The sequence below is a fragment of the Bombina bombina genome, chromosome 8, assembly GCF_027579735.1.
Source record: "Bombina bombina isolate aBomBom1 chromosome 8, aBomBom1.pri, whole genome shotgun sequence".
Lineage (NCBI taxonomy): Eukaryota > Metazoa > Chordata > Amphibia > Anura > Bombinatoridae > Bombina > Bombina bombina.
The window spans coordinates 292,250,085-292,272,344 of NC_069506.1; the positions used below are offsets into that span (position 1 = coordinate 292,250,085).

General features: G+C 39.9%; 1 protein-coding gene across 1 annotated transcript in view; it reads left to right on the forward strand.

Annotated features, from left to right (window-relative positions):
* Positions 1-3,585: 3,585 nt before the first annotated feature.
* AGTRAP (angiotensin II receptor associated protein) overlaps positions 3,586-22,260 on the forward strand; it is a 92,602-nt gene continuing 73,927 nt past the window's right edge. Inside the window, exon 1 of the mRNA XM_053691464.1 lies at positions 3,586-3,703. Coding sequence (XP_053547439.1) covers positions 3,677-3,703 — 27 coding nt within the window. The 5' untranslated portion in view covers positions 3,586-3,676. The remainder of the gene's footprint in view (positions 3,704-22,260) is intronic.

Below are 22,260 nucleotides of genomic sequence, written 5' to 3' on the forward strand. Positions count from 1 at the left end.
GCTGACACGCACAGTGGGGTACATATACTAACAGCTGGCACACACTGTGAGCACATATATTACCTTAGCTGGCAGTGGCACACACAGTGGGTACATATACTAACAGCTGGCACACCCAGCGAGCACATAATATATTACTTTAGCTGGCACACACAGCGGGCCCGCGCACTCTCACGCTTGGCACATTGGCTGCCTTCTAACCCTCAATGGGTGAAGGGACGCCGTATCCCAGCAACAGACAGAAGGGTCACATGCGGGGTCGGCAGATTAGGGGTTAATAAGTGTAAGGTTAGGGGTGTTTAGACTCGGGGTACATGTTAGAGTGTTAGGTGCAGACGTAGGAAGTGTTTCCCCATAGGAAACAATGGGGCTGCGTTAGGAGCTTAACGCTGCTTTTTTGCAGGTGTTAGGTTTTTTTGCAGCTCAAACTGCCCCATTGTTTCCTATGGGGGAATCGTGCACGAGCACGTTTTTCAAGCTGGCCGCTACCGTAAGCAACGCTGGTATTGAGAGTTGAAGTGGCGGTAAATTATGCTCTACGCTCCCTTTTTGGAGCCTAACGCAGCCCTTCAGAGAACTCTAAATACCAGCGTTATAAGGTGCGGGGGGAAAAAAACACGTGTAGCTAACGCACCCCTTTGGCCGCAAAACTCTAAATCTAGCCGTTAGTTTGGGCACACACTGGGTAGATACATTAACTTAGCTGGCACACACAGTGGAAACATATACTACCTTAGCTGGCACACCCAGTGGACACATATACTACCTTAACTGGCACACACAGTGGGCACATATACTAAAAGCTGGAACACACAGTGGACACATATACTACCTTAACAGGCATGGGCACATATACTACTTTAGCTGGCACATATACTACCGTATCTGGCACACACAGTGGGTACATATATTAACTTAGATGGCACACACTGTGGGCACATATATTACGTTAGCTGGCACACAAAGTGGACAGATATACTAACTTAGCTGGCACACAAAATGGGCACATGTACTACCTCAGCTGGCACACACAGTGGCCACATATACTAACAGCTGGCACACACAGTGGGCACATATACTAACTTAGCTGGCATACACAGTGGGTACATATACTTATAGCTGGCACACACAGTGAGTAAATATACTAACAGCTGACACACAAAGTGAGCGCACATATTACCTTAGCTGGCACACACAGCGGGCACACGCACTCTTGCGCTTGGCACACACAGTGAGAACATATATTACTTTAGCTGGTACACACAGTGGATACATATACTTACAACTGGCACACACAGTGAGTACATATACTTACAGCTGGCACATACAGTGAGAACATAGATTACCTTAGCTGGCACACACAGTGGGTACATATAATTACAGCTGGCACACACAGTGAGAACATATATTACTTTAGCTAGCACACAGAGTGGGTACATATTCTTACAGCTGGCACACAAAGTGAGCACATATATTAACTTAGCTGGCACACCCAGTGGGTACATATACTTACAGCTGGCACCCACAGTGAGCAGATATATTACCTTAGCTGGTACACACAGTGGGTACATATACTAACAGTTGATACACACAGTGGGTACATATACTAACAGCTGGCACACACATCAAGCACATATATTACCTTAGCTGGCATTGGCACACACAGTGGGTACATATACTAACAGCTAACACACACAGTGGGTACATATACTAACAGCTGACATACACAGTGGGTACATATACTAACAGCTGGCACACACAGCGAGCACATATATTACCTTAGCTGGCATTGGCACACACAGTGGGTACATATACTAACAGCTAACACACACAGTGGGTACATATACTAACAGCTGACATACACAGTGGGTACATATACTAACAGCTGGCACACACAGCGAGCACATATATTACCTTAGCTGGCAGTGGCACACACAGTGGGTACATATACTAACAGCTGGCACACACAGCGAGCACATATATTACCTTAGCTGGCAGTGGCACACACAGTGGGTACAAATACTAACAGCTGGCACACACAACAAGCACATATATTACCTTAGCTGGCAGAGGCACACACAATGGGTACATATACTAACAGCTGACACACACAGTGGGTACATATACTAACAGTTGACACACACAGTGGGTACATACTAACAGCTGGCACACACAGTGGGTATATATACTAACAGCTAATACACACAGTGGGTACATATACTAACAGCTGACACACACAGTGAGCACATAATATATTACCTTAGCTGGCAGTGGCACACACAGTGGGTACATATACTAACAGCTGGCACACACAGTGGGTACATATACTAACAGCTAATACACACAGTGGGTACATATACTAACAGCTGACACACACAGTGAGCACATAATATATTACCTTAGCTGGCAGTGGCACACACAGTGGGTACATATACTAACAGCTGGCACACACAGTGGGTACATATACTAACAGCTAATACACACAGTGGGTACATATACTAACAGCTGACACACACAGTGAGCACATAATATATTACCTTAGCTGGCAGTGGCACACACAGTGGGTACATATACTAACAGCTGGCACACACAGTGGGTACATATACTAACAGCTAATACACACAGTGGGTACATATACTAACAGCTGACACGCACAGTGGGTACATATACTAACAGCTGGCACACACAGCGAGCACATATATTACCTTAGCTGGCAGTGGCACACACAGTGGGTACAAATACTAACAGCTGGCACACACAGCGAGCACATATATTACCTTAGCTGGCAGAGGCACACACAGTGGGTACATATACTAACAGCTAATACACACAGTGGGTACATATACTAACAGCTGGCACACACAGTGGGTACATATACTAACAGCTAATACACACAGTGGGTACATATACTAACAGCTGGCACACACAATGGGTACATATACTAACAGCTAATACACACAGTGGGTACATATACTAACAGCTGACATACACAGTGGGTACATATACTAACAGCTGGCACACACAGCGAGCACATATATTACCTTAGCTGGCAGTGGCACACACAGTGGGTACAAATACTAACAGCTGGCACACACAGCGAGCACATATATTACCTTAGCTGGCAGAGGCACACACAGTGGGTACATATACTAACAGCTAATACACACAGTGGGTACATATACTAACAGCTGGCACACACAGTGGGTACATATACTAACAGCTAATACACACAGTGGGTACATATACTAACAGCTGGCACACACAATGGGTACATATACTAACAGCTAATACACACAGTGGGTACATATACTAACAGCTAATACACACAGTGGGTACATATACTAACAGCTAATACACACAGTGGGTACATATACTAACAGCTAATACACACAGTGGGTACATATACTAACAGCTGGCACACACAGCGAGCACATAATATATTACTTTAGCTGGCACACACAGCGGGCCCGCGCACTCTCACGCTTGGCACATTGGCTGCCTTCTAACCCTCAATGGGTGAAGGGACGCCGTATCCCAGCAACAGACAGCAGGGTCACATGACAATCTCACGTGACCACTGGCAGTGGGGAAGGTACGGAATCACGTGACTCAGCCAGTTACTTCACTCAACTGAACTTGGTACCACAAGTAGTAGCGGACTAGCGGGGGAATCGTCATGGAGCTCCCGGCGGTCAACCTGAAGGTACTTACTGTGGGGGCCACTAGTACCGTAGTAGTACTAATGTTAGTTTTACGCACTAACTACAGTACTAACTATATTACTTATTGTCAGGTACTGCTGCTATTACTTATTGTCAGGTATTTCTTCTATTGCTTACTGTCAGGTACTGCTGCTATTACTTAGTATCAGGTACTGCAGTACTGCTGCTATTACTTAGTAGGTACTGCAGTACTGCTGCTATTGCTTATTGTTAGGTACTGCAGCACTGCTGCTATTACTTAGTATCAGGTACTGCTGCTATTACTTAGTATCAGGTACTGCTGCTATTACTTAGTATCAGGTACTGCTGCTATTACTTAGTATCAGGTACTGCTGCTATTACTGTCAGGCACTGCTGCTATTACATACTGTCTGTCAGGTACTGCTGCTATTACTTAGTATCAGGTACTGCTGCTATTACTTAGTATAAGGTACTGCTGCTATTACTTAGTATCAGGTACTGCTGCTATTACTTAGTATCAGGTACTGCTGCTATTACTTAGTATCAGGTACTGCTGCTATTACTTAGTATCAGGTACTGCTGCTATTACTTAGTATCAGGTACTGCTGCTATTACTTAGTATCAGGTACTGCTGCTATTACTTAGTATCAGGTACTGCTGCTATTACTTAGTATCAGGTACTGCTGCTATTACTTAGTATCAGGTACTGCTGCTATTACTTAGTATCAGGTACTGCTGCTATTACTTAGTATCAGGTACTGCTGCTATTACTTAGTATCAGGTACTGCTGCTATTACTTAGTATCAGGTACTGCTGCTATTACTTAGTATCAGGTACTGCTGCTATTACTTAGTATCAGGTACTGCTGCTATTACTTAGTATCAGGTACTGCTGCTATTACTTAGTATCAGGTACTGCTGCTATTACTTAGTATCAGGTACTGCTGCTATTACTTAGTATCAGGTACTGCTGCTATTACTTAGTATCAGGTACTGCTGCTATTACTTAGTATCAGGTACTGCTGCTATTACTTAGTATCAGGCACTGCTGCTATTACTTAGTATCAGGCACTGCTGCTATTACTTACTGTCAGGTACTGCTGCTATAACTTACTGTCTGGTACTGCTGCTATAACTTACTGTCAGGTACTGCTGCTATAACTTACTGTCTGGTACTGCTGCTATAACTTACTGTCTGGTACTGCTGCTATAACTTACTGTCTGGTACTGCTGCTATAACTTACTGTCTGGTACTGCTGCTATAACTTACTGTCTGGTACTGCTGCTATAACTTACTGTCTGGTACTGCTGCTATAACTTACTGTCTGGTACTGCTGCTATAACTTACTGTCTGGTACTGCTGCTATAACTTACTGTCAGGTACTGCTGCTATAACTTAATGTCAGGTACTGCTGCTATTACTTAATGTCAAGTACTGCTGCTATAACTTACTGTCAGGTACTGATGCTATTACTACTGCTGCTGCTATTGTTTACTGTCAGGTACTGTGTTGCGGTTGCCAAATAGCCCCATTCATAGTTGCACTATGTTTTTCTAGGTTCACTTAGAATTACAAAAAGCTCCATAGACAAACATGTACTTTACTGAATTTGTTTCATATGGTAAAATAGAAATTGAAGCTTTTTGTCACTGGTAAGTTTGTTATATGCTTAGTAGGTGGCAATAAATGTAAAATAACCCAGTACCACTGCTACATGAATAGTCTCACAGGAGAACAGCATTACTGTTTGTACAAAGAACAGCTCTCTGTGTTTCACTTCTGTTTGTAAACAAATGACTTCCTCCTTCCCAGTGAATATTTTGAATATAACCCAGTAATGACTGTTTTGTGTGCACAGTAATTTATATGTATACAAGTCCAGCAAATGTAGCATATATCAAAATATATTTATTTCAGCAAAAAAGTGTTGATAGACATAGCAACGTTTCGGTAATGTTACCTTAAAGGGACACTGCAATCAAATTTTTTCTTTTGTGATTCAGATAGAGCATGACATTTTAAGCAACTTTCTAATTTACTCCTATTATCAAATGTTCTTTATTCTCTTGGTATCTTTATTTGAAATGCAAAAATGTAAGTTTAGATGCCGGCCCATTTTTGGTGAACAACCTAGGTTGTCCTTGCTCATTGGTGGATAAATTCATCCACCAATCAAAAACTGCTGTCCAGAGTACTGAACCAAGAAAAAAGCTTAGATGACTTCTTTTTCATATAAAGATAGCAAGAGAAAGAAGAAACATTGATAATAGGAGTAAATTAGAGCATGCAATTTTAAGAAACTTTCTATCTGAATCACGAAAGAAATTTTTTGGGTTCAGTGTCCCATTAATCATGCCATGATTTGTTTGTCTCATTACTTTATATGCCACACAATAAGTGTGAGTGGGTCAGAAACACATCGAAGAGTGAAGGGATTGATAGGAGTTTTATTAAAGGGACTCTGAACCCAAATTTTTTATTTCATGATTCAGATAGAGCATGCGATTTTAAGCAACTTTCTAATTTACTCCTATTATCACCTTTTCTTTGTTCTCTTGCTATCTTTATTTGAAAAAGAATGTATCTAAGCTTTTTTTTTTTGGTTCAGGCTCTGGACAGCCGTTTTTTATTGGTGGATACATTTATCCACCAATCATTAAGAACAACCCAGGTCGTTCACCAAAAATGGGCCGGCATCTAAACTTACATTCTTGCATTTCAAATAAAGATAACAAGAAAATAAAGAAAATTTGATAATAGGAGTAAATTAGAAAGTTGCTTAAAATTTCATGCTCTATCTGAATCACGAAAGACAAAATTTGGTTCAGTGTCCCTTTAAGGAGTTGTTTGAGATGTCTTATTGCTGGGTGTAGATATTGTAAAATCAGCATAAGGTCTTAATAATTAAGTGCTGCAGAGAGAGCGATCTGAGTGCTGCAGAGAGAGCGATCTGAGGCTGGCTGTTTCAGAGTCAGAGAGAGATTTGTGGCTGGGTGAGGGAGAGATCTTTTGCTGGGTGAGAGGGATTTTTTTTTTTTTATATAATTTATGTTACTGAGATTCAAATCTGACACAAAAACTTTGATTTCCATTGATAACTCCTGAACCTAGTATGAAGCACTTTCCGCCTGTTTTTTCAGAGCTAGATTGTGCAATTTGTGCACTGTCCGTGGTGCCGTTTTAGGAGACCGGCCCCTACGGCTATGATTAGTGATACTTTGGCTCATCCTATACCTTCTGATTACTACTGAAACTGTGTTTTGACTGATGTTTAGTTGGTTACTGATCTTCCTGTATCCTATTCCATCTTTGTGAAGTCTCAGTCAGATTTTGTAATTCCTCTGTCAATTCTTTACCACGTGGGGTCATGATGCAGACAGGCAGATAGATAGTGATCACGTGCATTCACATTTGTTATGTGTGTGTGTATTTATACACTCACTGGCCACTTTATTAGGTACACCTTGCTAGTACCGGGTTGGACCCCCTTTTGCCTAAAGTCAACTATACATAATCACTATGTCTGACATGAAAATACATGTAAAAATATGTTAACTTTAATTTAATCCTTAATTTTTTTTTAAAGCTGCTTTGTTTGCCTACTTATGTACCTTTTAAGCCGCAAAACAATCTCCCGGTTCCTCCAACCGCATAAAAAAAAAGGGGGTGTGCGATAACATATGCCGATATAACTATTTGATTTGTCCCCCAGTTGCGTCTTAAACCTTTCTATCAACGCCCCCATGTTTAAATGCGCATGCAGCTATCGCTGAATTTACTCCATGTGTAGATGTGCGTTCATGATACCCGCATGCTCAGTTAAAGGGACAGTCTGCCATAGAATTGTTATTGTTTTAAAAGATAGATAATCCCTTTATTACCCATTCCCCAGTTTTGCATAACGAACACAGTTATATTAATATAATCTTTACCTCTGTGATAACCTTGTATCTAGGAACCTTCTTCCAGCCCCCTGATTACATGACTGTGACTTTTTACTATCTATTGTCTTAAATTTAGCATTGTTTTGTGCTAGATCTTAAATAACCCCCTGTGCCTGAACACAGTGTTTTCTATATAGCCCACGTGTACTTTCTGTCTCTTTGTATTGAAAAGAGATTTAAAAAGCATGTGATAAGAGGCAGCCCTCCAAAGGCTTAGAAATTAGCATATGAGCCTACCTATGTTTAGTTTAAACTAAGAATACCAAGAGAAAAAAGCAAATTTGATGATAAAAGTAAATTGGAAAGTTGATTAAAATTAAAAGTCCTATCTGAATAATGAAAGTTGAATTTATACTAGACTGTCCCTTTAAATGAATAGAAAAACCCATCTAACTACATCACTGCATCCACATTGATTCCGAGCATACAGCGTATTTTTGCGCATGCGCTAGAAATTTTGTTCACAAGAGCGAGCAGGGAACACTACGTATAGAGCGGGTGGGACCGCTCTGGCGTGTAACACACCAAAAGCAGGAAACGAGCAGGGGGCAGAGGAACATCGCAAACGGTAGGATATATGAAACATAAATATTTAGAAATTAGGCACAAATATAAAAAAAAAAAGTTAGCGACTAGATAGTTTGCTACTAGGTGAATGCATAGCATTATTCCAGGATCTTCAACTTGAGTTTCACTTTAATTCTTCGTGGCATAGATTCAACAAGGTGTTTGGAAACATTCCTCAGAGATTTTTGTCCATATTGACATGATAGCATCATGCAGTTGCTGCAGATTTGTCAGCTGCACATCCATGATGCGAATCTCCCATTCCACCACATCCCAAAGGTGCTCTATTGGATTGAGATCTGGTGACTGTGGAGGCCATTAGAGTACAGTGAACTCATTGTCATGTTTAAGAAACCAGTTTGAGATGATTTGAGACATGATGCATTATCCTGCTGGAAGTAGCCATCAGGCTATACAGGTACACTTTAGTCATAAAGGGATGGACATGGTCAGCAACAATACTCAGGAAGGCCGTGGCATTTAAGCAATGCTCAATTGGTACTAAGGGGCCCAAAGTATGCCAAGAAAATATCCCCCCACACCATTAAACCACCACCACCAGCCTGAACTGTTGATACAAGGCAGGATGAATCCATGCTTTCATGTTGTTTACGCAAAATTCTGACCCTACCATCTGAATGTCGCAGCTGAAATCTAGAGTCATCAGACCAGGCATTGTTTTTCCAATCTTCTATTGTCTAATTTTTGGTGACCCTGTGTAAATTGTAGCCTCAGTTTCCTGTTCTTAGCTGAGAGGAGTGGCACCTGGTGTGGTCTTCTGCTGCTGTAGCCCATCTGCTTCAAGGTTCGACGTGTTGTGCATCAAAAATGATATTCTGCATACCTTGTTTGTGACAAGTGGTTATTTGAGTTACTGTCGCCTTTCTATCATCTCGAACCAGTCTGGCCATTCTCCTCTGACCTCTGACATCAACAAAGCATTGTCGTCCACACAACTGTATATTTTCTCTTTTTCTGACCATTCTCTGCCCTTAGGTTGGACAACATTACTGTATTGTGGCCTGATGCTGCCTAATGGTTTCAGTAATGTTGCTTCATCTTTTCATGAAATGACTTCCTGAATTGTGTAACTGTGTAAAGAAAGGAATGAGTATTATTTATCGGAATCTGCAGTTACAAGCAGAACATATATATATTTTTTTTTTTGTATTTCTCTTTTTGTCAGGGAATTATTTTGTATAGGAATTTCTATAAAACAATTAGTATCCAGAGTTAGAACTTCATGGCTTCCTGAGTCACATGATTTGTCAAACCCAGTTATAACTAAAGGCCCATACTCACTGCTGTAATTTATCATTTTATTAAATAAAACATATCCTTAAAAGGCTGTTGTACCTGGTAATATCGGTAGGCCTCCCTTCTACAAACACAAAAAGTTCAGACGGTGTTCTTGTAACAGAAAAGAAGTAAACACATCATAGCATAATACTGTGTGAATCTTCACTCCCCAGATGGAAGGCAGACCCAGAATACTCACATTAGTTAGTGCTTCAACAGCTCAAGATACTAAGCTCTATTGTGCAGACCCCAGGCAAACTGGATACAGACAATGATAAATGTTCATAGCAAATGTACAATTTATTAAAAACACAAGCCAAAGTTCATATATCACTAAGGGTTACAAGTACAAACATCCAAAGATAATATAGGTGTGAAAGCCCATTACTTCAGACCACATGAAGCTCCACACCGTATCTGTGTTTCTTCTGTACCGGACAAGTACCCCTCTTTGTGACCAATTTTAACAATGCTTGAATAATTGCACCAATCGTTTCACTAACTACTGTTAGCTTCCCGCCCCTTGTCACAGTCCCAAGTTGTTATATAAAAAAGATTAGTTCCCGCCCCTTGTCACAGCTGTAAGTTGTGACGTAAAAAACATAATTTATGTAAGAACTTACCTGATAAATTCATTTCTTTCATATTAGCAAGAGTCCATGAGCTAGTGACTTATGGGATATACATTCCTACCAGGAGGGGCAAAGTTTCCCAAACCCCAAAATGCCTACAAATACACCCCTCACCACACCCACAATTCAGTTTAACGAATAGCCAAGAAGTGGGGTGATAAAAAAAGTGCGAAAGCATATAAAATAAGGAATTGGAATAATTGTGCTTTTATACAAAAAAATCATAACCACCACAAAAAAGGGCGGGCCTCATGGACTCTTGCTAATATGAAAGAAATGAATTTATCAGGTAAGTTCTTACATAAATTATGTTTTCTTTCATGTAATTAGCAAGAGTCCATGAGCTAGTGACGTATGGGATAATGATTACCCAAGATGTGGATCTTTCCACACAAGAGTCACTAGAGAGCGAGGGATAAAATAAAGACAGCCAATTCCTGCTGAAAATAATCCACACCCAAAATAAAGTTTAATGAAAAACATAAGCAGAAGATTCAAACTGAAACCGCTGCCTGAAGTACTTTTCTACCAAAAACTGCTTCAGAAGAAGAAAATACATCAAAATGGTAGAATTTAGTAAAAGTATGCAAAGAGGACCAAGTTGCTGCTTTGCAAATCTGATCAACCGAAGCTTCATTCCTAAACGCCCAGGAAGTAGAAACTGACCTAGTAGAATGAGCTGTAATCCTTTGAGGCGGAGTTTTACCCGACTCAACATAGGCAAGATGAATTAAAGATTTCAACCAAGATGCCAAAGAAATGGCAGAAGCTTTCTGGCCTTTTCTAGAACCGGAAAAGATGACAAATAGACTAGAAGTCTTTCGGAAAGATTTAGTAGCTTCAACATAATATTTCAAAGCTCTAACTACATCCAAAGAATGCAACGATTTCTCCTTAGAATTCTTAGGATTAGGACATAATGAAGGAACCACAATTTCTCTACTAATGTTGTTGGAATTCACAACTTTAGGTAAAAATTCAAAAGAAGTTCGCAACACCGCCTTATCCTGATGAAAAATCAGAAAAGGAGGCTCACAAGAAAGAGCAGATAATTCAGAAACTCTTCTGGCAGAAGAGATGGCCAAAAGGAACAAAACTTTCCAAGAAAGTAATTTAATGTCCAATGAATGCATAGGTTCAAATGGAGGAGCTTGAAGAGCCCCCAGAACCAAATTCAAACTCCAAGGAGGAGAAATTGACTTAATGACAGGTTTTATACGAACCAAAGCTTGTACAAAACAATGAATATCAGGAAGAATAGCAATCTTTCTGTGAAAAAGAACAGAAAGAGCAGAGATTTGTCCTTTCAAGGAACTTGCGGACAAACCCTTATCTAAACCATCCTGAAGAAACTGTAATATTCTCGGTATTCTAAAAGAATGCCAAGAAAAATGATGAGAAAGACACCAAGAAATATAAGTCTTCCAGACTCTATAATATATCTCTCTAGATACAGATTTACGAGCCTGTAACATAGTATTAATCACAGAGTCAGAGAAACCTCTTTGACCAAGAATCAAGCGTTCAATCTCCATACCTTTTAAATTTAAGGATTTGAGATCCTGATGGAAAAAAGGACCTTGAGACAGAAGGTCTGGTCTTAACGGAAGAGTCCACGGTTGGCAAGAGGCCATCCGGACAAGATCCGCATACCAAAACCTGTGAGGCCATGCCGGAGCTACCAGCAGAACAAACGAGCATTCCTTCAGAATCTTGGAGATTACTCTTGGAAGAAGAACTAGAGGCGGAAAGATATAGGCAGGATGATACTTCCAAGGAAGTGATAATGCATCCACTGCCTCCGCCTGAGGATCCCGGGATCTGGACAGATACCTGGGAAGTCTCTTGTTTAGATGAGACGCCATCCGATCTATTTCTGGAAGTTCCCACATTTGAACAATTTGAAGAAATACCTCTGGGTGAAGAGACCATTCGCCCGGATGCAACGTTTGGCGACTGAGATAATCCGCTTCCCAATTGTCTACACCTGGGATATGAACCGCAGAGATTAGACAGGAGCTGGATTCCGCCCAAACCAGAATTCGAGATACTTCTTTCATAGCCAGAGGACTGTGAGTCCCTCCTTGATGATTGATGTATGCCACAGTTGTGACATTGTCTGTCTGAAAACAAATGAACGATTCTCTCTTCAGAAGAGGCCAAAACTGAAGAGCTCTGAAAATTGCACGGAGTTCCAAAATATTGATCGGTAATCTCACCTCCTGAGATTCCCAAACTCCTTGTGCCGTCAGAGATCCCCACACAGCTCCCCAACCTGTGAGACTTGCATCTGTTGAAATTACAGTCCAGGTCGGAAGCACAAAAGAAGCCCCCTGAATTAAACGATGGTGATCTGTCCACCACGTTAGAGAGTGTCGAACAATCGGTTTTAAAGATATTAATTGAGATATCTTTGTGTAATCCTTGCACCATTGATTCAGCATACAGAGCTGAAGAGGTCGCATGTGAAAACGAGCAAAGGGGATCGCGTCCGATGCAGCAGTCATAAGACCTAGAATTTCCATGCATAAGGCTACCAAAGGGAATGATTGTGACTGAAGGTTTCGACAAGCTGCAATCAATTTTAGACGTCTCTTGTCTGTTAAAGACAGAGTCATGGATACTGAATCTATCTGGAAACCCAGAAAGGTTACCCTTGTCTGAGGAATCAAAGAACTTTTTGGTAAATTGATCCTCCAACCATGATCTTGAAGAAACAACACAAGTCGATTCGTATGAGATTCTGCTAAATGTAAAGACTGAGCAAGTACCAAGATATCGTCCAAATAAGGAAATACCACAATACCCTGTTCTCTGATTACAGACAGAAGGGCACGAGAACCTTTGAAAAAATTCTTGGAGCTGTAGCTAGGCCAAACGGTAGAGCCACAAACTGATAATGCTTGTCCAGAAAAGAGAATCTCAGGAACTGATAGTGATCTGGATGAATCGGAATATGCAGATATGCATCCTGTAAATCTATTGTGGACATATAATTCCCTTGCTGAACAAAAGGCAAGATAGTCCTTACAGTTACCATCTTGAACGTTGGTATCCTTACATAATGATTCAATATTTTTAGATCCAGAACTGGTCTGAAGGAATTCTCCTTCTTTGGTACAATGAAGAGATTTGAATAAAACCCCATCCCCTGTTCCGAAACTGGAACTGGCATAATTACTCCAGCCAACTCTAGATCTGAAACACAATTCAGAAATGCTTGAGCTTTCACTGGATTTACTGGGACACGGGAAAGAAAAAATCTCTTTGCAGGAGGTCTCATCTTGAAACCAATTCTGTACCCTTCTGAAACAATGTTCTGAATCCAAAGATTGTGAACAGAATTGATCCAAATTTCTTTGAAAAAACGTAACCTGCCCCCTACCAGCTGAGCTGGAATGAGGGCCGCACCTTCATGTGGACTTAGAAGCAGGCTTTGCCTTTCTAGCAGGCTTGGATTTATTCCAGACTGGAGATGGTTTCCAAACTGAAACTGCTCCTGAGGACGAAGGATCAGGCTTTTGTTCTTTGTTGAAACGAAAGGAACGAAAACGATTATTAGCCCTGTTTTTACCTTTAGATTTTTTATCCTGTGGTAAAAAAGTTCCTTTCCCACCAGTAACAGTTGAGATAATAGAATCCAACTGAGAACCAAATAATTTGTTACCCTGGAAAGAAATGGAAAGTAGAGTTGATTTAGAAGCCATATCAGCATTCCAAGTCTTAAGCCATAAAGCTCTTCTAGCTAAAATAGCTAGAGACATAAACCTGACATCAACTCTAATAATATCAAAAATGGCATCACAAATAAAATTATTAGCATGCTGAAGAAGAAGAATAATATCATGAGAATCATGATTTGCTACTTGTTGCGCTAAAGTTTCCAACCAAAAAGTTGAAGCTGCAGCAACATCAGCTAATGATATAGCAGGCCTAAGAAGATTACCTGAACACAGATAAGCTTTTCTTAGAAAGGATTCAATTTTCCTATCTAAAGGATCTTTAAACGAAGTACCATCTGACGTAGGAATGGTAGTACGTTTAGCAAGGGTAGAAATAGCCCCATCAACTTTAGGGATTTTGTCCCAAAATTCTAACCTGTCAGACGGTACAGGATATAATTGCTTAAAACGTTTAGAAGGAGTAAATGAATTACCCAATTTATCCCATTCTTTGGAAATTACTGCAGAAATAGCATTAGGAACAGGAAAAACTTCTGGAATAACCACAGGAGATTTAAATACCTTATCTAAACGTTTAGAATTAGTATCAAGAGGACCAGAATCCTCTATTTCTAAAGCAATTAATACTTCTTTAAGTAAAGAACGAATAAATTCCATTTTAAATAAATATGAGGATTTATCAGCATCAATCTCTGAAACAGAATCCTCTGAACCAGAAGAGTCATCAGAATCAGAATGATGATGTTCATTTAAAAATTCATCTGTAGGGAGAGAAGTTTTAAAAGATTTTTTACGTTTACTAGAAGGAGAAATAACAGACATAGCCTTCTTGATGGATTCAGAAACAAAATCTCTTATGTTATCAGGAACATTCTGCACCTTAGATGTTGAAGGAACTGCAACAGACAATGGTACATTACTAAAGGAAATATTATCTGCATTAACAAGTTTGTCATGACAATTAATACAAACAACAGCCGGAGGAATAGCTACCAAAAGTTTACAGCAGATACACTTAGCTTTGGTAGATCCAGCACTAGACAGCGATTTTCCTGTAGTATCTTCTGACTCAGATGCAACGTGAGACATCTTGCAATATGTAAGAGAAAAAACAACATATAAAGCAAAATAGATCAAATTCCTTATATGACAGTTTCAGGAATGGGAAAAAATGCCAAAGAACAAGCTTCTAGCAACCAGAAGCAATGAAAAATGAGGCTTAAATAATGTGGAGACAAAAGCGACGCCCATATTTTTTAGCGCCAAATCCACATTATTTGGCGCCTAAATGCTTTTGGCGCCAAAATGACGCCACATCCGGAACGCCAACATTTTTGGCGCAAAATAACGTCAAAAAATGACGCAACTTCCGGCGACACGTATGACGCCGGAAACGGAAAAGAATTTTTGCGCCAAAAAAGTCTGCGCCAAGAATGACGCAATAAAATGAAGCATTTTCAGCCCCCGCGAGCCTAACAGCCCACAGGGAAAAAAGAGTCAAATTTTTGAAGGTAAGAAAAAATGAATAATTCAAATGCATAATCCCAAATATGAAACTGACTGTCTGAAAAATAAGGAAAGTTGAACATTCTGAGTCAAGGCAAATAAATGTTTGAATACATATATTTAGAACTTTATAAACAAAGTGCCCAACCATAGCTTAGAGTGTCACAGAAAATAAGATTTACTTACCCCAGGACACTCATCTACATGTTTGTAGAAAGCCAAACCAGTACTGAAACGAGACTCAGTAGAGGTAATGGTATATATGAGAGTATATCGTCGATCTGAAAAGGGAGGTAAGAGATGAATCTCTACGACCGATAACAGAGAACCTATGAAATAGACCCCGTAGAAGGAGATCACTGCATTCAAATAGGCAATACTCTCCTCACATCCCTCTGACATTCACTGCACGCTGAGAGGAAAACCGGGCTCCAACTTGCTGCGGAGCGCATATCAACGTAGAATCTAGCACAAACTTACTTCACCACCTCCATCGGAGGCAAAGTTTGTAAAACTGAATTGTGGGTGTGGTGAGGGGTGTATTTGTAGGCATTTTGGGGTTTGGGAAACTTTGCCCCTCCTGGTAGGAATGTATATCCCCATACGTCACTAGCTCATGGACTCTTGCTAATTACATGAAAGAAAGATTAGTTCCCGCCCCTTGTCACAGTTGTAAGTTGTGAGGTAAAAAGATTAGTTCCCGCCTCTTGTCACAGCTGTAAGTTGTGAGGTAAAAAGATTAGTTCCCGCCCCTTGTCACAGTTGTAAGTTGTGAGGTAAAAAGATTAGTTCCCGCCTCTTGTCACAGCTGTAAGTTGTGAGGTAAAAAGATTAGTTCCCGCCCCTTGTCACAGTTGTAAGTTGTGAGGTAAAAAGATTAGTTCCCGCCCCTTGTCACAGTTGTGAGGTAAAAAGATTAGTTCCCGCCCCTTGTCACAGTTGTAAGTTGTGAGGTAAAAAGATTAGTTCCCGCCCCTTGTCACAGTTGTGAGGTAAAAAGATTAGTTCCCGCCCCTTGTCACAGTTTTGAGGTAAAAAGATTAGTTCCCGCCCCTTGTCACAGTTGTAAGATGTGAGGTAAAAAGATTAGTTCCCGCCCCTTGTCACAGCCGCAAGTTGTGAGGTAAAAAGATTAGTTCCTACCCATTGTCACTGCTGTAAATTGTGAGATCAACTATACAATAGAACTCCATCTATCTCATAAGTGTTCACCTGTCAGCTCGTTAAACGAGTTCCACTGTCAAAGATAGCAGTGTTACAAAAACACATTAAAAAAACAGAACAAACGAATTAAAGCCAGAAAAATACACCCTGTATAAAACAGGTCACTCTAACATGTGCACTGAAGAAAACTTCTAAAAAAAACAAATTAAAGGGAAAAAAAGAAAAAGAAAAACAAGTCATCCTAATAACAGCGATACACAATGGCAATAATGTGTTTATGAATAACATGTTTGGCCAACATGTAGGTGAAAAATCATGCCCAGAATCAGCCCTTCATTCTGTCTGTGAGCGACACAACAAAAAATGTAGCATTACATTAAGCGTGTTTTTGAAGTTGTTGACAATCAGCAGCATCAGTCGCACTGATGGGTTGTGGAAAAACCGCTGTTAATTGGCTTAGAGCATGTATCCACTTAGGACCAGCAGTGCTCTGCAGCTCCTTGCTTTACTTGTGTTTTGAACTCCTTTGCACTGGTTAAACACATAGCATTGCATGGTCCCTAGTGCTAACATTTCTTTCCTATGGCATGGAGAGTCCACAATTTCATTCCAATTTCTAGTGAGAATTCAACTCCTGGCCAGCAGGAGGAGGCAAAGAGCACCCCAGCAGAGCTGTTAAAGGGATACTAACCCCTCATTTTTTCTTTCATGATTCAGATAGAGCATGCAATTTTAAGCAACTTTCTAGTTTACTCCTATTATCAATTTTTCTTTGTTCTCATGTTATCTTGATTTGAAAAAGCACTAATAAAAGGTTAGGAGCCGGCCCATTTTCTTACTTCAGCACTTGGGTAGAGCTGCTGATTGGTTTGCTACATTTAGCCACAAATCAGCAAGTTCTACCCATGTGCTGAACAAAAAATGGTCTGGCTCTAAAGCTTCCAGTATTGCTTTTTCAAATCAAGATAGCAAGAGAACAAAGAAAAATTGATAATAGGAGTAAATTAGAAAGGTGCTTAAAATCTCATGCTCTATCTGAATCATGAAATAAAAAAACTGGGCTTAGTATCCCTTTAAGTGTCACCCATAATCCCCAGTCATTCTTTGCCTCTATCACCGGGAGGACGTGTGAAGATGGTGTCTGAAGATATTAATCCTTTAATGGGTACTTTTCCCTAGAAGCAAGGATTGGAGCTATGCTGTGTCCATGTAAATCTCTTTAGTAAGAGTAATGGTGGCTTTTAGCTGTTAGAAGGTGGCGAGGTGGTCCTTGCTTTATTTCTAACATCTATGCTACCCCTTTATAGAAAACCAGAGTTGATTACTCTGTTTTTTCTTTTTTCTACAGGCCCCTGACATATGTTGGTGAATCTGTCACACCTAAGAAACTGCATCTGCCCTGCAACTGGATCCACAGGTAAGTGCTCTTACCTTCTAGGTTAGAAGGAACAAGCACTCTAGGGGTTAAATACTCTGTAGATTCTTAACTTCGGACTCATCTATCTCCAAAGTGGAGATTTATTCTGGCAGGGGCATTTATAGGGTACTGCATTTTTATTAGTTGTATTCTGACTTGTATTTAAGTTAAATGTCTGAGGCTGGCAATGAGAGGGTTAAAGTGAATGTAAACTTTGATGAAATAGTGCCCGTTTTTTTTAAATACTATTAAAAACAGGGGAACTTCATTCATCAAAGTTTACATTTCAGCGGATTTTACAAATACTTTCTTCTCCTGAAACGCCGGATCGACGACCCCCACCTCACCTGCTTCTTCCTGCTGTTCTTACACAGCAATGAAGAAAACCAGCTTCCTCCAATCACGGCTTGGCCTCGGCAGATGGATGCTCCTGGGGGGGAAGCCATGATTGGAGGAAGCCGGTTTCGTCATTGCTGGCGAAGTACAGAGGACCTGCAATGTAAACTTTGATGAATGAAAGTTCCCCTGTTTTTAATAGTATTTTTAAAAAAGGGCACTATTACATTAAAGTTTACATTCACTTTAAGGAGCATATATTATATCTGTCTGGCTTTTTTTATTCTGATATATCCTGCATCAGGTATTTGTGTTTTTACTTTTGAAAGATTGTTATAGAGAGCCATATTTGATTTATAACAGCCATTTTTATTCGCACCGTTTTTCATTATGTGGCACAGTTTTATTTCTCTTGCGGTCATGTAACCGGCCTCTGTGCTTTCGCTAACGGATTCTGCTTTCATAACCGACTGCTGCACGGAGTGTTACTGAGATGTATATCAGCTGCTGCTCACAGAGTTTATGACCCCTTTTGAGCGGATCTTTTTCTGAGTATAACCGCTGCTGTACCGGAGTGGTGAAAGAGAGTTCCGTTTTCTGTATCTACAATTTCCAGCTAGTGGGTATTTCTCTGCTGGTTCTACGGAGTGGTGAGTCCTCAGCAGAGTGTTACAGGTGCCAGTTACATATGTAATATTGGAGGATCCTATATTTTGTTTTAAGAAATTTTATTGGGTTTCCTTAAAAAGTTGGGAGCCATATTTGTACATTTATTTTGCTAGTGGGTTCAATTTACTGCCATTATGGACCCTGAGACAATCTCCAGTGTGTCTTTTGGAAAATGTTTATATTGCTTGGAGGCTCAGATTATTCCTCCTGTACAGCTTTGCTCCTCATGCTTAAACAATATGCTTTTGTCTAAAAATAAAAAATCCCTCTCAGAGCCATCTGTCTCTCAGGATAATGTTGTCCGTGCCATGCCTCAGCTTTCCCCTCAAACGTCCCAAGCTTTTAGAAGTTTCACATGCAGTGACCTGCGGTTCCTCTCATCATCCTCCTTGGGGTGTTTATTTTACCAGGAGATTTCGCTGCGCAAATAACTTCTGCGGGTTCTGCAGCGTTATAAGCTTTCCCTATTGCTGGTAAGCGAAAGAAGAAATCTAAAGTTCTGTTAGTAAGGGTTCTGACTACGCTGAGACTGCGTTATTCAGTCTCTCTCAATTGTCTGATGCAGAAGATGCCTCAGTGGCTTCTGAGGGCTAGATATTAGACTCGGACTCTGTAGTGGAAAATTCTACATATTCAGAGGAGATTAATTTTAGGTTTAAGCTAGAACACCTCTGGTTACTTTTGAAGGAGGTCCTTGCTACTTTGGATGACTCAGACTCGTCTGTTGCTGAGAACCCAAAAATTCTAGTAAACTTAAAGGGACATGAAACCCAATTTTTTTCTTTAATGATACAGAAAGAGCATGCAATTTTAAACAACTTTCCAATTTACTTCTATTATTTACATTGCTTCCTTCTCTTGTTATCCTTTGCGGAGAGGTCTATCTAGGTAAGCTCAGGAGCAGCAAAGAACCTAGGTTCTAGCTGCTGATTGGTGGCTGCATATATATATACACCGATTGTCATTGGCTCACCCATGTGTTCAGTTAGAAAGCAGTTGTGCATTGCTGCTTCTTCAACAAATGATAACAAGAGAATGAAGCAAATTTGATAATAGCAGTAAATTGGAGATTTGTTTAAAATTGTATGTTCTACCTAAATAATGAAATATTTTTTTTGAGTTTCATGTCCTTTTAAGAATATATGATGTTTTTCCATTTCCAGACCGTATGTCGGAAATTATAGCTCAGGAATAGGATAAACCAGGGATTCCTTTTTCCCTGTCCCATGTTTTTTTTTTAAAAATGTTTCCTGTTGCTGACTCTGTACGTGCCTCTTGGCGCACAGTGCCCAAGGTAGAGGGAGCTATTTCTACTCTAGCCAAGAGAACTACTATTCATATTGAGGATAGTTGTTCCTTCAAGGATCCCATGGGTAAGAAGTTGGAGGCTTACTTAAGAAAGATGTACATTCATTAGGGATTACAATGGCAACCAGTTGCAAGTATTGCTACGGTTGTGGGGTCAGCATCTTATTGGTGTGATGCCTTGTCTGACCTAATTTCAGAAGAGACTACCATAGAGGAGATCCAGGATAGGATCAAGGCTCTTAAATTGGCCAATACGTTTATCTGTGATGCCAACATGCAAGTGGTTAGACTTGGAGCCAAGATTTCTAGCCTTGCTGTTCTAGCTCGCAGAGCTTTGTGGTTAAAATTTTGGTCTGCAGATGTATCATCCAAGTCAAAACTTTTGTCTTCACATTTATAAGGGGAAGACTTTCCTGGTCTAGCTGAGATCATTAGAAAGAACTGGGGTCTACTGAAGCGCCAACTGGTACCTTATCGCCCAGGGGTGGTGAACCCTAGCTAACACCGTGAAAGGATAAAGTATATGAATAAGACCTAGGCGCCAATCCTGCGGAGGCTAAGGTATTAAGACTGCTAATAAATAGACTAATATTATAGGTAAAATCAATAGAGTGAGTAAAATCAATATTTTATGTTTAATACATACATTACATGCATAAATAAAATCAAATCATGGATCCATGTGATACACTTGATAGATTACAAAGTATAAAATACAAAGTATAAAATACACGATAAAAAATACACAATATTAAACCACAATAGATTAATACACAATGGTAAGCAGTATAAGTGAATAAAGTGAGTCCAGCAGTAAAGTATTAAAAGTTCAATAGTACACAATCAAAAAAATCCATTGTCACCAATAATTTTTAAAAATCCAAACATTCCAAACAGTTGAAAGAGTGAGTGAATTCCAACAATGAAAAAAAAGAGCAACAACATTTTTTAAAATGAGAAAAAATGTGAGTTGGTTCAAACGATGAAAAAAGAGCAACAAAAGTTTTTTGAAAAATATATAGGTGGAAAAGTGCGTGTATGCTGAAGCTAATGCTCTAAAGTGACCGGGAAAAGAAAATAGTAAGTTAGTATAGCTGTAACTCCATATTCCTTCAATGAGAAGTACAGACTGAGCACAAAGTGACAGGTGCAGCCAAAAAAGCGGCTGGAGCAAACAGACGTGAAAACGAATATGATGAGCGATCCTCCTGTGGAAAAATAAAGAAGCAATGTGTAGAAGTAGTAGTAATTGAAAAGAGGCTTACCAGTTCAAGGTCTACGCGTTTCGGCCCGTGCAAGGCCTTTATCAAGACCTTTATCAAGTCTTGATAAAGTCCTTGCACAGGCCGAAACGCGTAGACCTTGAACTGGTAAGCCTCTTTTCAATTACTAATACTACTTGTGAATCTTCTACACATTGCTTCTTTATTTTTCCACAGGAGGATCGCTCATCATATTCGTTTTCACATCTGTTTGCTCCAGCCGCTTTTTTGGCTGCACCTGTCGGTTTGTGCTCAGTCTGTACTTCTCATTGAAGGAATATACTATACTAACGTACTATTTTCTTTTCCTGGCCACTTTAGAGCATTAGCTTCAGCATACACGCACATTTCCACCTATATATTTTTCAAAAGATAAGAAGAATAGACCTAGGGGTTGCCAGAATTCCAGTTTTCGTTCCTTTCACAGTTTTAAAGAACAAAAGTCTTCTTCTTCCAAGCTGGAACAATCCAGAACCTCAGTCAGCATTGGAATAAGGGGAAGCAAGCCAAAAGCAGATTTATCCTGTCAAGGTTTTCTGCAAACCCTTAATAATTCCTCAAGGTTCCGTCCTTCATAATGGAAACTATTCGTTCCATTCTTTTTATTATATATATATATATATATATATATATATATATATATATATATATTCAACAGCGAGCACGTTAATACATAGATATAAAATAGAAAAAAAAATGCAGATAAGAAAATAATATAGAAGCATGTAGTGTAAAATGGAACTTCTGACTTAACCAAAGCAAAGTATACAGAGTTACATATTCAAATATT